Source organism: Diadema antillarum, unplaced genomic scaffold, assembly GCF_040938485.1.
Source record: "Diadema antillarum isolate AM-2024a unplaced genomic scaffold, OU_Dant_1.0 seq00000581_RagTag, whole genome shotgun sequence".
In the NCBI taxonomy this organism is placed as follows: Eukaryota; Metazoa; Echinodermata; class Echinoidea; order Diadematoida; family Diadematidae; genus Diadema; species Diadema antillarum.
In genome coordinates, this window is record NW_027271515.1 from 1,202,954 (window position 1) to 1,217,595 (window position 14,642).

Here is a 14,642-nt window from a genome sequence, read left to right on the forward strand (position 1 = left end):
TTTCATTTCAAATTTTTACAGAAAACTCATTTATTAATAATATTGTTAGTTGCATCAGACTAGCTCTTAGTTGATTGCTCAGTTGGAATGCCGAAAATTGTGTTTCTATGAGGTTGTGTAAGCTCTGTTTTTCTTCTACTTTAAACCAATTTGTTTTGAATAAAGGGTACTATCTAGAATTTGAAAAAAGTCTGTTGCTTCTAGTCATCCCCCGATCCCGTCGCTCTCTTTGTGCGTCGCCTTGGTGATCTCCGCGGTGAGGGCGTCTTTTCTGTGAATGACAAGATCAAGACAAAACATGAACACGCATTTCCTCCACACCTGGAAACTTGTATGTTCATTATCATAAAACACTCACAGTGGACCACTTCTTTTTAATTTCAAGTTAATACAGTTATATCACATCTACCTATGGCTTTACAATATTAAACATGCCAATGATATAACATATGATAGATACGCAGCAGTATATCTCATCATATCATAATTTGCAGCATATGACTTTCTTTTGTACGAGTTCCTCTTGTACTGACTGATTCTGGGATGATAAAATCGAAGTCAAGGAGTCAAAATAGTCAAAAAGGAAGTCAAAATATACTTCAGAAAAGATATCAATGAAGAAGCAGACAAAGAAGAGCTACTTGTCATGATGGGGTGATATGCTTTCAACAGAGCAGGAAAAAAAAAACACCAATCAATTAGATATCTAAATCAATTCAGAAATTTGAGTTCTATACCATATAAAATTACCACTAGAAAGACATATGTGTTCATTCTTGTTCATCAAGTATAATGGTAATCACAATGACAGCAGAAGTCTTGCATGATATCTATTGCCTCACAAAAAGAAAGAAAGAAAGAAAAAAATGTCCTTGCATCTTCTCCTTTCCTATGAATACAACCAAGAGTGTAGTAAGTGTTTCAACATATTACTCACTTGCTGCTTGAATATTCTCTTTTGGAATCCAGTCATAGTCTACATCTGTGTGATTTTGTGTGCCAGTCTCCACAACTTGTTTTGATGGTTTCTTTTTCTTCTGCAAAGAAAGAAAAGATAGGATGATATCATATCACAACCTGTCTCTGTTTAGCAAGTGCCCCTTGCACTTGTGCTTGCATTAACTAAATTCAAATAGACTGTAGCATAATAAAACTGCTACAATCATGGCACTTGAGAGCAATTTTGAGATTTGAAGAAGGTAACGACTAAAGAGAAATTCAAATTGAAATTCAATTCTCATCCATAGGCAAACAAATTACATCAAAGGAAACAAATATTGTATCAAACAAAAATCAGTAAATTTTCCTTTAAATTTCTCTATAATCTCGAAGCATACATACCACAACACAAAAGTGGGGTAAAGTTTTAATACAACTACTCTTCAATGAGTTTTTCACACATTTCACTGTAACAGTTATGCCGATCCTTTCCTAAAATGGAACTAAATCTATAAAGTACAGTCATCAATCAGTTGGATCAGGCCCCCAACATCAAGTTTCCTCCCCAAAACTACAATGAGATTGGAACACAATACTCCGACAAAATGTATCTTCTGATGACTTTTTATGGCAACTGCTTTGCGGAGGGGGATCATGATCTGGTAATGCTTTTTACATTTCGGTCAAGCACAATTTTTATACAAGGGTAATTTTTCGCACTCGGCCATATTAGAATTTTGCAAGTTTTTGATTCTGTGGAATCGAAACATGAAAAAAGCAAAACATTTTCATGCTTTTATTTCCGCACTAGTTTCAGGTTGCAGGAAAAGTGTGAAATTTCCACATTGTGAATATTTCCATGTTTACAGTAGGGGTCAGAAAGTGGAGGATTGGAATGCTTCTCGACATGATTCCACCCTGTCATTACCACCCCTGCAAAGTGTTACTGACCTCCAGCTTATCATACATGGCCATAAGGGAGTCAAGTATTGGTATGGTGCTGGATCTCAGATAACTGATGATAAAGCAGAACAGTTCAAACACTGGTTCTTCATAAGAAAGGTTGATGAAAGGGGCTGTTGTAGGTATTCTATACACACAAACCCACAAGCAGGGATGCCAACAGGCATTGCAGTATCCATGGGGCTGAAAAGGTGTATTTTTTTTTGTGGAAAAAGATACTTTTACCTTCCTGCAATAGCTGTTTAGTGCAGGCCAACCTCATATAACAAGCTGCTTGGAACCACAGAATTTTCTCATAAAAAAGTAACAATTGACTTATCTGAACTAGGTTAAGTATTTGTTTCATTACATCATGCCTCTTGTGACACACAGAATGTGTGCGATAGGAAAGAGACAGAACCACTCTCACTTAGCCAACACAAGTATTATGCATGTTTTCAAGTTACTTACTCCAAAAGATGCCATAACTTGTTGAATGATAACAATGACTAGTACTGCCAGGGCTGCCAGGAACACATACAGGAAAAATCTGAAGAAAGACAGAAAATGAGGTTTGATTATTCAAATAACAAAATAAAGAAATCATCTTCAATTACTTTTACAGAAGTGGGCTCATTTCAAGGGCAAACATCACTTTCATACGATAAGAAATAACACAATGTTTATGACTTAATCCATGAACACAACATTAGGTGGCATCACATTGTAAAACTAATATCAACACTGTCCAAATATGAATGGATGACTAGTCATCTACAAATGACTCTAAAGCTTTTGGCTAAGTGAGGTGCAATGACATATTAACCCGTTGAGGACAGTTTGATTTTTTGCTACAACAGGCATTTCCCATAGACACCTGCCCAAGTATTCTCGGGATTCGTCCTCAATGGATTAAAATAATAGAAGTGATACATGTGGGCCCTGTTTTATGAAGAGTTATAATTGATTATATAGTTGATTTCTATCATAAGTCTATGGCAGCCTGTGTGGTAAGGGAATTTATAATTGATTATATCTTTAGATAAAACAGGGCACAGAGATGACTACAGCTTATATTTCAAACACTTCCTAGTTATTCAATTTTCACATCACAGACTGTGTATCCAATATGCTCAGAGAAAACCAGGATATCACTTCGTGTCCACAAATGCTTGAAAGCATTTCAGAGCGGCAAGTGAGTGGTCATCATTGCACGTGGATGCAGCTCGGGGATTTAAAGGCATAATTTACCATTTGCACATGAAACAAAAACCTAGCATTGCTGCTTCAAAATAGTCTTAAAATGTGAGTTAGAGATAAAAACAACCAATGTAAAAATTTGAACCAGTATAATTGATGTTAAGATTTGATAAATATACAAAATGTGAACAACAGTTATAGTAAAAATGTTTCCAGACTAAACCGTATACAGTTATGGTTTATTAAGAAAAATAGTGATATCGCCTTAAAATTTTAGGCTTTATTGCGAACATTTTATATAGTAGGATGTTTTGTGATGCAACTGACCTTCACATATGCATCAAATGTGATATCTTGAACATTTTTTAAATCACTGCTCCCACCGGTAAACAGGACCTTTAATAGCACAATAGATTTATTTGAGATGGATACATCAAAAGATTTTCATTCCACAGATGCTAAAGTTGAGCAAATACCAGCAACACTGCATGAAATTCTAGCTATGAACCTTCCAAGAACGTAAGTTCAACAGCAAAGTCTCTATACTGTTGATTATATAGGTGATAGGTTGATTCACCTATGGCAAAAGCAATCATCTCAATTTCACTGAAAGAGTAAAGAACATACGAAGTAACCCCAAGAAGAAGGAAAAATGTTTGAGAAATATGCTGAGATTAACATTCCAGCAATGACAACATACCAGGGACAGCAAAGGAAAACTAAGTAATAGGAGTTATCTGTGATGGATTACTGTACGAGCTGAAATTTCCGCGTACAGATATTTTCGCGAATTGCTACTTGGAGGACATTTTCATGTGTTGTTAATTTCACGGTTGCGAGGGTCTAACTGAATGTAGATATTTGCACGTTGTTATTTTCGCGTGTTGTTATTTTCGCAGTTCAAAGGCGATTCGCGAAATTCGCAAATATAAAACCACCGCGAAAATTTCAGCTCGGACAGTATACATCACAGCACATCAAATACTGCCTTTTTTTGTCGTTGCCATGGGGCAGGGAAATTTGCATTGCAATCATACACAGAGTTCATCTGAAGTATTTATATTTCTGACAGGGCAACAATTCAGAGGCATATATTGTAACAATGGATCTGTAGCAGTAGATTAAACAGAAAACACTCACGTTTCTGTGTCAAGGCCTTCATCCAATTCAACAAGTGAAACTGTGTCGTTGTACACTGCATCTGAGAAGAGGTTTCCTTCCTGTGATGAGATATAAAGAGCGAGAAAGAAACAAATATTATTAGGTAGGATTACTACAGTGCACTCCTGTTAAATAACAAACACGGTTATAACAAAATTCCAGTTACAACAAAGTTAAAATTCAGGCTGCAATATTATCCACTCTATGTATTTTATTGTTTATTTATTCAGTTACAACGAAATTTTGATATAACGAATGAAAACTGCCGGTCTCGAGGACTGTGTTACAATGGGAGTCCACTGTTAGTGCCTTGGTAACTGTTCTTTTTCAATGGCATCTATTGTACAGATCAAACTCTGTTCATCCTTGACACAAGTTATCGGGTAGGAGAATCTCATTTGAACATTTACCTCTGGCATTACAATTGGCAGCCTGGTGGTATTCAATGCAAAAAGTAAATCAAGATTGTTGTCAAAGCAGCGTTAATTGGGAGACCTTTTCATATGACATATCATGTAGGCACACACAGAAATACATCAAAATGTATTTGAACACTAGAACATGCAGAGAGATACTTCCTCCAGGGTGGAGATACACCTAAGACCTTCTAAAAGACCTGAATTGATTGGGAAGTTTGATTCTTGAAGAAGACACATCATCAAAAGTTTTTGCCTACACACCAGCAGGTAAATGCGAGATGGTTTGATTCTAAGGCTAAGTCTGGTTAACTTAAAGGGAAGGTAAACCCAAAGAGCAATGTGGATTGAGTGAAAGCAGCAACATTAGTAGAACACATCAGTGAAAGTTTGAGGAAATTCGGACAATCGATGCAAAAGTTATGAATTTTTAAAGTTTTGGTGTTGGAACCGCTGGATGAGGAGACTACTAGAGGATATGACATATGAGTGGACAACAATATAAAGAAAATATAAAGGAAATTCAACAAAAATTCACTTTTCTAGAATTATGAAAGAGCAATGGACCAACTGCTTTCAGAAAGCAGGGGGAATAATTGTTACCCTTAACATAATGTCAATATCAAGTTGATGGAATTTGTAATTTTCATGAAAAATGGATTTTTGTAGAATTTTCTTTATATTTTCTTGGTATTGTTGTCCACTCATACGTCATAACCTCTAGTAGTCTCCTCATCCAGCGGTTCCAACACCAAAACTTTAAAAATTCATAACTTTTGCATCGATTGTCCGATTTTCTTCAAACTTTCACTGATGTGTTCTACTAATGTTGCTGCTTTCACTCAATCTACATTGCTCTTGGGGTTTATCTTCCCTTTAATGGAGTTTTACAAGTGGCCACAAACCAGGCAGGTTTCAAGTTGTACTTTTTTCCTTTATGCACTCTACAAGTGAAGAGAAATAATTGATTATATAGTTGATTTTTATCATAAGTCTATGACAGCCTGTGTGGTAAGGGAATTTATAATTGATTATATCTTTAGATAAAACATGGCCCAGAGATGACAACAGCTTATATTACCAAACACTTGCTAGTTATTCAATTTTCACATCACAGACTGTGTATCCAATATGCTCAGAGAAAACCAGGAAATCACTTCGTGTCCACAAATGCTTGACAGCATTTCAGAGCGGCAAGTGAGTGGTCATCATTGCAAGTGGATGCAGCTCAGGGATTTAAAGGCATAATTTACCATTTGCACATGAAACAAAAACCTAGCATTACTGCTTCAAAATAGTCTTAAAATGTGAGTTAGAGATAGAAACAACCAATGTAAAAATTTGAACCAGTATACTATATGTTAAGTTTTGTTAAATATACAAAATGTGAACAACAGTTATAATAAAAATGTTTCCAAACTAAACCGTATACAATTATGGTTCATTAAGAAAAATAGTGATATCTCCTTAAATCTTAGGCTTTATTGCAAAAATTGTACATAGTAGGATATTTTCTGATACAACTGACCTACACTGCGTTACCATGGGAGTCCACTGTTACTACCTTGGTAATCATTCTTTTTCATTGGCATCTATTGTATAGATCAAACTCCGTTCACACTTGACACAAGTTATCGGGTAGGAGAATCTCATTTGAACATTTACCTCTGGCATTACAATTGCCTATAAGACCTGAATTGATTGGGAAGTTTGATACTTGAAGAAGACACATCATCAAAAGTTTTTGCCTACACACCAGCAGGTATATGCGAGATGGTTTGATTCTAAGGCTAAGTCTGGTTAACTTAATGGAGTTAATGTGGCCACAAACCAGGCAGGTTTCAAGTTGTACTTTTTTCCTTTTTGCACTCTACAAGGGGCTAATACAGTATGGACACTGGACAATATTTTGCCTCCTTGATATATGCTAAACACAGAAAAAAACATCTTCATTCAACACTGCATTTTGTCAATGTTGCAACACCAGCAGTGAAATATAACATGTTTTTTTTTTTGCCCTGAGAGTATATAAATTATGTGCATAAGGTAACTATGGAATGCTTAACCCACAAGGTGAAGCCGAGTGGGTTTAGGCTAAATTCCTTAGTTACCACATGCACACTATTCCGACCGACGCATAAAAAGACCTGTACGTCACCTGTGTTACAGAATGGGTAATTTTCTTGCCAAAAATCTATTTTCTCATCATATTACCTGATGGCAAATTTACTGGATGCATTTCTTTTTGGCTTGCCATAGACGAGAGCCAAAAAAATCATGCATCCAGAACTTCAAAACCATGCATCCAGTATTTACTGGATGCATGATTTTTAGCCAACAAGCGTCTTGTGCCGAGTGCGTTAACGCTTGCCTAGTGCGCAAACCTTTGCTACAAGTGCGCGATAACATGTTTACCACAGTGACTCAGCGTGCGGCCAATAAAAAATCAACATAGAGCTCTCAGCTAATGAGACCGCAGCATTCTCGGGACCAATTCTAGAATAGCCTCCTCGGTTATAGCACTGTGCTGTTCCAAACCAAGTCTTGTCACTGGAAGTTACCCATTCACATATACCAGGGTCAAGAGGAATGGCACGGGTAAATCATTGTGTTTAAGGAAGTGTGCACCAGATAGAATTTGACTTCAGGACATCCTGTTTACGAGCCTCATCCCCTATACCACAGTGCTTGTAGCTTTGGATCCACTAATCCACGCTGCGAGCAAAGGTATCAAAATTCATAGTGAACACACGACTTACCGAATCTTTATATGCAAGCTCAATAACCAGACCAAACTGACGTGCGGCAAAGACCTCTCCGACCTGGAACGCATACTCAAACGTTGCTTCCTTGTTGGGTTCCACTACAGTACTGAACTCCCTCACGGTGAACTGTCAAGATATATGAAGTATGGTTTAAGAATTCACCTATCTCTATGACAGAGAAAATACTATAGGCCCAATATATTTTGCAACTAGGGACTTTCAAGATAATTTCATGTGTATGAATTCACAATCAAGGACAAGGACTGAATGACAAACAATCATCTCTTTTCAGGAGGAAAAATGAATTTAAAAGTGAAAATTTTTGTAAGAGCATTTCTTTGCACTCAGCCTTGTAAGATGAATTTTGCTCGTTTTAAATTTTGCAGAATCAATATAACAATATTACATATAACAAACAAAAGATTCAGGCTTCATATCACGTGAAATGCAAAAAAAGAGGCATTACTTTCACAAAATGTTCATAACATGAAGATCAGTTGATTCAAAACATCAATAGAAATATGAACACTGAAATATATACGAACATTCCCAAATCCAACTCAGGAGATTACACTAAGCAGTCAAGGAGATACTTGTGTGTTTCTTGTATCGCAATGGTCAAAAATATTTCTTATGTCTCGCTTCTGTTGCATAGGCGAGACAAAAACTTCACAATTTGTCACATCAAGAGCCTGAGACTCCCTCCTTACTCCAATGATACACCCAACTACTGTAAAAGTGGAAATTTTCGTGGTGTTGAAATTTTCGTGCATTTCGCGCCACCAGACACAAGCGCGAAAATAAAAGCGCGCGAATGTTTTTGCTTGTCATATGTATCTGTACTTGGTGTCTTGATTCCGCGGAAATAAAAACGCGCGAAACTCCTCTTACCCGGCCAAGCGCGAAAAATTAGTAGCGCGAAAATAAAAACGTGCGAACTCCTCTTACCCGGCCAAGCGCGAAAAATTAGTCGCACGAAAATAACCACTTTTACAGTACTGCACCTCCAGCACTTACATTGTAGATGTAGAAGCTGAAATCCTGTGGGTAGCGCAGGGATGCATGAAGACTGTCTACGGTGAAGTCAAGCTGGCCGTTGTTGGTGAAGCCAACCAGAACCTGGAGGGGGATGGTGACGGGGATTTCTGGCAGGGGGAACAACAGATATTGAAAGAGTTCATCTAACAACTAACAAACAGTAACCTGAATATAACATGGCTTTTCTCTGCCTCCTATTCAGTATCCAGGGTGTAGACTATACCAAGCGTTCTTGACCAAGGAATATTTTGTCACTACAAAAATCGCACGTGCTTGGGCAAGTACACAAGAAAACACAACTTGGCTACATGCCCTTGATTGATGTACTACTCATCTAATATGAAATACTGTGGCTTCAGTCTCATCCATAACATCAATTTACAAGTCCAGCTTTTTCAGAAGGCCCATTTAACAGTCATGTGGTTAATTTCTTCCTATCCTCCAACCAAAGCCTGTACCACAAATATAAATGTTAAAAATAAAATGCGGATCATATGCACCTTACAGAATTACACAGGAACATGTAGTCACCAAATATATACTGTAAGACTTCCCTTGATGCATTTGGTATGATGCAGCATCGTGGAAATTCTACAGTCTTTGAGATTATGTAGTCTTTCGTCAAGTACACTGCAAAATCGGTCACCCTCTCGTCCCAAAGAATCATAACAAATAAGTTCCAAGAGAAGGAGATGGAAAGATTATCCTACTCAAAAACATACTTCTGCAGATACACAGGTAGGATGATTTGTTAGCAGTTTTACCTTTCTCTGAGTTCTTTGTGAAGAGCAGAGTGGTGTCAGCATCTGGAGATGGTTTGAGTGGGGGTTCCTCTTCTTCCTCTTCCTCTTCTCCTTCCTCTTCTCCCGCCTCCACTGCTGTCGGCTCTTCTTCCTCCACCTCCTCCTCCGTCTCTACCTGTTGGATCAGGTTTACAAACACGGCAGTGTAAATAGCAGGACTTGATACAAATGCCAACAGAAATGATACTTTGGTATCTGTATTCAGCAGTTGGTATATGATTTCTAAATTGCAAACATTGTAGCCAGTGCCTAGTAGTATTCACTGCATTGACCGAATAAACAATAATGAGCTAGCTGCAAATGACAGTCCTCATTTCTACAACTGTGTAAATACCAACACACAATCTGTGTTTGCCTCCTTTCAATGTTAATTCAAGCACAATTAATTGTATAAAACAAGTAATGGCACAAATGTACCATTACAACAGGCAGGACATTACTAAAGATATCGTTCTCATCTGCCAATACTGGTCTTTGGGCAGGGGCTCTATACTATTAACAGGCAAGTGGCTATTACACAACATTTGCCGAACAGTAAGTTTTAGTTACTTCACCCAGGTAAGCAAGCATGTAGATTGTCTCAACTGTTTCTTCAGTCACTTATGTGCTATCAGCTGTCCTGGGTACTGTAAAAGTGGAAATTTTCGCGCATTTCGCGCAACCAGAAACCAGCACAAAAATAACAGCATGCAAATATTTTTGTTTGCCGTACGTTCCTGTACTTGGTGTCTTGATTCCGCGGAATTAAAAACACACACAACTCTTCTCACCCGCCCAAGCGCGGAAAATTGGTCGCGCGAAAATATCCACTTTTACAGTATATCTGTATGAACACTCACTACGTGATACTATGTCCTCAGGCATTTGCTTCTGAGGTTCTGCCTGAACTGCAGGCTGCAGCCTTGGCCAGTACAACAAGATCCTCTCTCATAACAAACAATGTCTACAGGGACGACATATTTAGGCTGGGTATAGCTAACCCATCCTTTAAAATCAAAACTTATTACTGCTCATCATCTTCTTCCAAATGGATAGTACTTATGAACCTCTATCTTATACACCACTTGCTACATACAGAAAGGACAAAACCAAACTCTGGAGTTTCTCTAAACTGAAATAAGTTACATGCTAGTAGATATTGTTCTCAGCCTCTGGTAAGATGAAATCACACTTCTTCTGGCCAGCCAAGCACGAAAGGGCCCATCACCAGACTGGATACATCAGACTGTCCTACCAAAATACCAGCCACGATGGAAAAACTCCACCACAGCTGGCTTTCAGAGGGCAAAGCCGCAATGGTCCATTGTTGTCTGGTGATAGAAGCACATGGATGGAAGCTGCTCCCACAGCAAAGGGCACAGTGAGTGTGATCTCTCAACACCCAGCTGTGCCCCGCTGCATGGTGAGAGAGCTCCCTGCCACTCTTTCATGGTGACTGAGGCAGAAGAAGTTCAGACCAAATGCCTTCCAGCTTCACATCATAGAACACAAGGTTTGTTATTTCAAAGGAATTTCATTGTCGAGTAGTTCCATGTATATATTGATTAGTCATTACAATCAGGATCTTGCAAATATAAGAAAATGTCCCCAAAGGCTTAAACACTTCCTGTACGCAGCAGCCCAATCTAAAGCTTGATTTTGATGAAGAACTGAGTTAGCATGGTTATTACCTGTCCATCTTCCTCCTCCTCTTCATCTTCAATCTCTTCGCCGTCCAAGATGTCCTCCAATGTGTCGCGAGCTTCCCTCTGTTCTTTGGCTGCTACTGCAAAACCACCTGCAGGTAAAAAGGACAAAGTCAAGATGTGCACTAAATCAAAGGGAGAGACATGCATGAGGATTTGTGATGTTATGAAGTAACTACTTCACTCAAACCACAATTGACAAAGATACCTTATGATCACTTACATCAGTTATTTCCCAATCATATTACATTGTATTCTGCAAATGTTGTTTACTGTAATATCTCACATTAGGTGTTAATAAATTAGATCTGAGTAATCTGTTCATATTTTCTTTCCTGTGGAAATAATTCATTATACTTCAATATTTTGTGTAACAGATACACATGTATAGTACTTTTAATCTTACTGTTAATTCCTAATTTCTAAGGAAAGTACTACCCTTTCAATAAAGTTCTGACATTCATCCACTTTTCATTCATCCAGATGGGTTATTACAGGAAGTCACATAGTGTATCAATACCACAAGTTTCAACTTCCTGTGCCAAAATTCGACTGTGTGCAAAAAAGGAAAGGTGGCACACTTCAGTTGTAAATAGGCCCCACCACTGCGTGCACTGTACTAATACTTCAGTTGTATGGCGGCTTTCCTGTTGTACTCATGAATTCAGCCCCAATGCACTGTGCACTACGGTTTGCACTCCCACCGTTCACGAGCGATGACGTCATGTCTCGCTCAGCGCACTGCACGCACCATGCCGTTGATCCCTACCATAGCAGACGATGGCAAGCTTATATCGGTTGATAATCGGTTTGCTATTGCTTTCAACTATGAAAGGTTTTCCCTCATTGGCCGGCTTGCTCTCCCACAATGCCTTCTGAAAATAACATCATCGCTTTCTTCCATTCACAAGCTTTATGTTGATACCATGTACACCTCCGTGGCTTATTGGAAAACGACATAGATTTTCTGTATAATTTCGCCCTATATTATGGAATTTTCTGGCAGAATATGTCATCAAAGGAGTAGTTTTGGTCATACATGTACATGCAATTTTTTTTCATCCTCGTGGTATTTTTTGATGAATTATCGAGCGTTTTATCTGTGTTTTGATACTACTTTTACCGTGTGAGAGTGTGTGCAATGTATGTGCGAGGATGTTTGAAGTGCATAGATCAATGTTGAAAATGTTAGATTACCGCAGTGAGCGACCTACCCGATACTTCTGCGGTGCACTGCGAGGCTGTTAGGGTACATACTAACGGGTTACGAGAGCGGGATAGCATGCAGTGACCACACACGCTGCGCATACTAGCGATGCAGCAAGCGAGACACAGTGCTCACAATACACATGGCCAATGCAGTCGTGGCTCAGCCAGTCAGCAACGAGGTAAGACCTGGCAAGGGCATTGCGGAGCGGAGAGAGCCTGAGAGAGACCAGGCCAAGATATTTTTAGCTCTCTCATTGCTGCGATCGCACAGCCGATAGTTGAGATAACGATATTCTGTACGCAATCCGGAGTTGAGTGGTGGAGCAGTAGGCATTCTCAGTGGGTTCGGGGCGACATGAATTATGCGACATGAATTATGCATGTCGGGGAACTGCGCTAGCGCTGTGTTGACTGACGCACTGCTTAAACTGTATGAAGCAAGTGGCCCTTGATTGGCCAGGGTTCCATGAATCAACCACTCTTACAAATAAAAATTCACTGAAATTCATGAATAAAAAATGGTGCATATCAAGTGCGAAATTCGAACTATGCAACCACATGTATCTCCACACGTGTTCCGAAGAGCACAACAGTGGGCCACGTCGCCGGACCCCCGAAATCATTATCGAACCCTCCCGGGTCAACTCGCACAAGCAGTTCAACGGGTAAGTAACAGGTAAGTAAAGTTGCATAGCAACACATATAGACTCGTTTAGTTCCAAGTTTTGAAGTTACTAGTCCGTTTATCTGCATTGAATCTATACTGCAAGTACACTTACAGCCATGATTGCAGCCGTTTCTGAGATAACTTGAGCGTTTATGCGATATTTATATTTTGCATGCCATCCATGCCAGAATTTGCTGTATCACCAGTGTTCGATGGCAACGTGTTGTGAATGCGTTGAATCTCTCGCACAGCGTGCGAGATGGATAGTACCGCGCTCTCATAGTGCAATATACTACAGTATGTATACAGTTTCACCCGTGCGTAGCACGCGCGCTAATACATTCACATTGGCAGGGCGAGCGCACGGCGCGGTACGTCGCGCATGTTGATGCACGGACATATGAGGCCGAACAATGAGTACAGGGGGCCGAATGATGGTCGCAGCACGAGCGTTTGGATCATGCACGCTATTTTGCTTCCGCTGCTTATGATGTTGAACATTGGGCCACTTGCTTTACATGGCCTATGGTAGCCAAACCGTAGTGCGTGCATGAGTTTCCCGGACCGACATCTTCAGACATTCAAAATGCAAAATTTCGTTCCGAGTTTTTTTCAGTCTTCACAGATAGCTACAAATGTACAAAGCTTGCTGCTTGCTGTCCATCAGCATTACATTCACACGTCTATCTCCTTACAACAGCTAACAGCTATGACTACGATTTGGACATTCCACTGCCACTGTAACCTTACTTAGAATTATAACTGTTACACTCATATGAATTACAGACATTTGTGATTTTGAAGTCTTCTCTTCCGGAAGGCCGAAAAGCAGTTATCACAAAGAAACACATCAAGCACTGCCATTGTCATTTGTCAAATATGACTATGGTCAAACATACAGTAGAATTTGCAAAAAGGAAAACGAGTGAAATTTATTTAAAAAATATAATTTAGGGTTCCACAATGTAGGTTCTAAGTGCATAAAGTTTCCAATCACTGAGGCTCAAAACAAAGCTTTCAACACACACGGGGATCGCAATATGGATCGGTTCGACCAAATGAAATTCGTTTCCATTCATAAAAAGTATTCCTTACCATTGGTTGTCAGCATCAGAGTAGAGGGCAAAACAAGCAAGAGCAAAAGGATAAATCTTGAAAGAATCCTCATCTTGGTGTTTTAAGGTGCTAAACCCCCGATATCGGAAGATTTGGACAGATTTTGGGGTTACTGATTTCCAGTCGCCAGGTCTCCCCTAGCGTCAGTGCTTCAAGAGAACGAGTTTACACATGTTTCGCTGCTACTGTATATCCTACCCAATGCATCTAGCATGTGAGGTGAAGCCGCACAATACTGCAAGATATGGATACGTGGCATAGCCACGTATGAGTGCTCCTCACAGATTTGAATGCCGGGCATATCACCAGCGATGAAAAGAGGGAGGTGCAGCGAAAAATATAATCTCCGCATTCTGGCTGCTGATCGGTGATGCTGTCGTTGCATCGCTCCAAAGGGCAGTTTTAATCAGCTGATATTAGTGATAAATTTAATGTGTCATAGGCCTACACTACACGTTGAGAGGAAGTTTCATGCTTAGGCCGTACATTTGGCTTGCCGGTCAGAATACTAAAACGAATTGGTAGAATTGTAGCTGTAAGACAGTGACACAACCTCTGTACCTATCAACGATCGGAAGGCAGCACCCTGAAAGCAGACCAAGTTGGATGCACATGCACCACCGGTACATGAATTCAGATCTGATGTAGGCGGCTTGTAATACAAACTTTAACATAGTTTCAGGTTTGGGGTTAATAATCAG

The 14,642-nt window shown here is 39.4% G+C and overlaps 1 protein-coding gene across 1 annotated transcript; it reads right to left on the bottom strand.

The window, feature by feature from the left end:
- LOC139735460 (translocon-associated protein subunit alpha-like) lies at window positions 1–14,119 on the bottom strand. The gene is made up of 9 exons (XM_071646215.1): window positions 13,921–14,119; window positions 10,935–11,041; window positions 9,226–9,379; window positions 8,441–8,568; window positions 7,418–7,549; window positions 4,222–4,301; window positions 2,353–2,431; window positions 938–1,037; window positions 1–271 (listed from the first exon to the last, which is right to left on the bottom strand). Exons 1-9 carry the CDS (start codon window positions 13,991–13,993, stop codon window positions 201–203), a joined length of 924 nt encoding a protein of 307 aa, XP_071502316.1. The 5' UTR covers window positions 13,994–14,119; the 3' UTR covers window positions 1–200.
- Window positions 14,120–14,642: the final 523 nt, after the last annotated feature.

What these genes read in the sequence shown, in the direction of transcription:
- LOC139735460 (XM_071646215.1), bottom strand. Translation starts at nt 13,993, where the DNA reads ATGAGGATTCTTTCAAGATTTATCCTTTTGCTCTTGCTTGTTTTGCCC. An exon ending in TCTGATGCTGACAACCAATG is followed by an intron (nt 11,042 to 13,920) that starts GTAAGGAATACT and finishes TTTTACCTGCAG; the next exon opens with GTGGTTTTGCAGTAGCAGCC. An exon ending in AAGTTATGGCATCTTTTGGA is followed by an intron (nt 1,038 to 2,352) that starts GTAAGTAACTTG and finishes CTTTCTTTGCAG; the next exon opens with AAGAAAAAGAAACCATCAAA.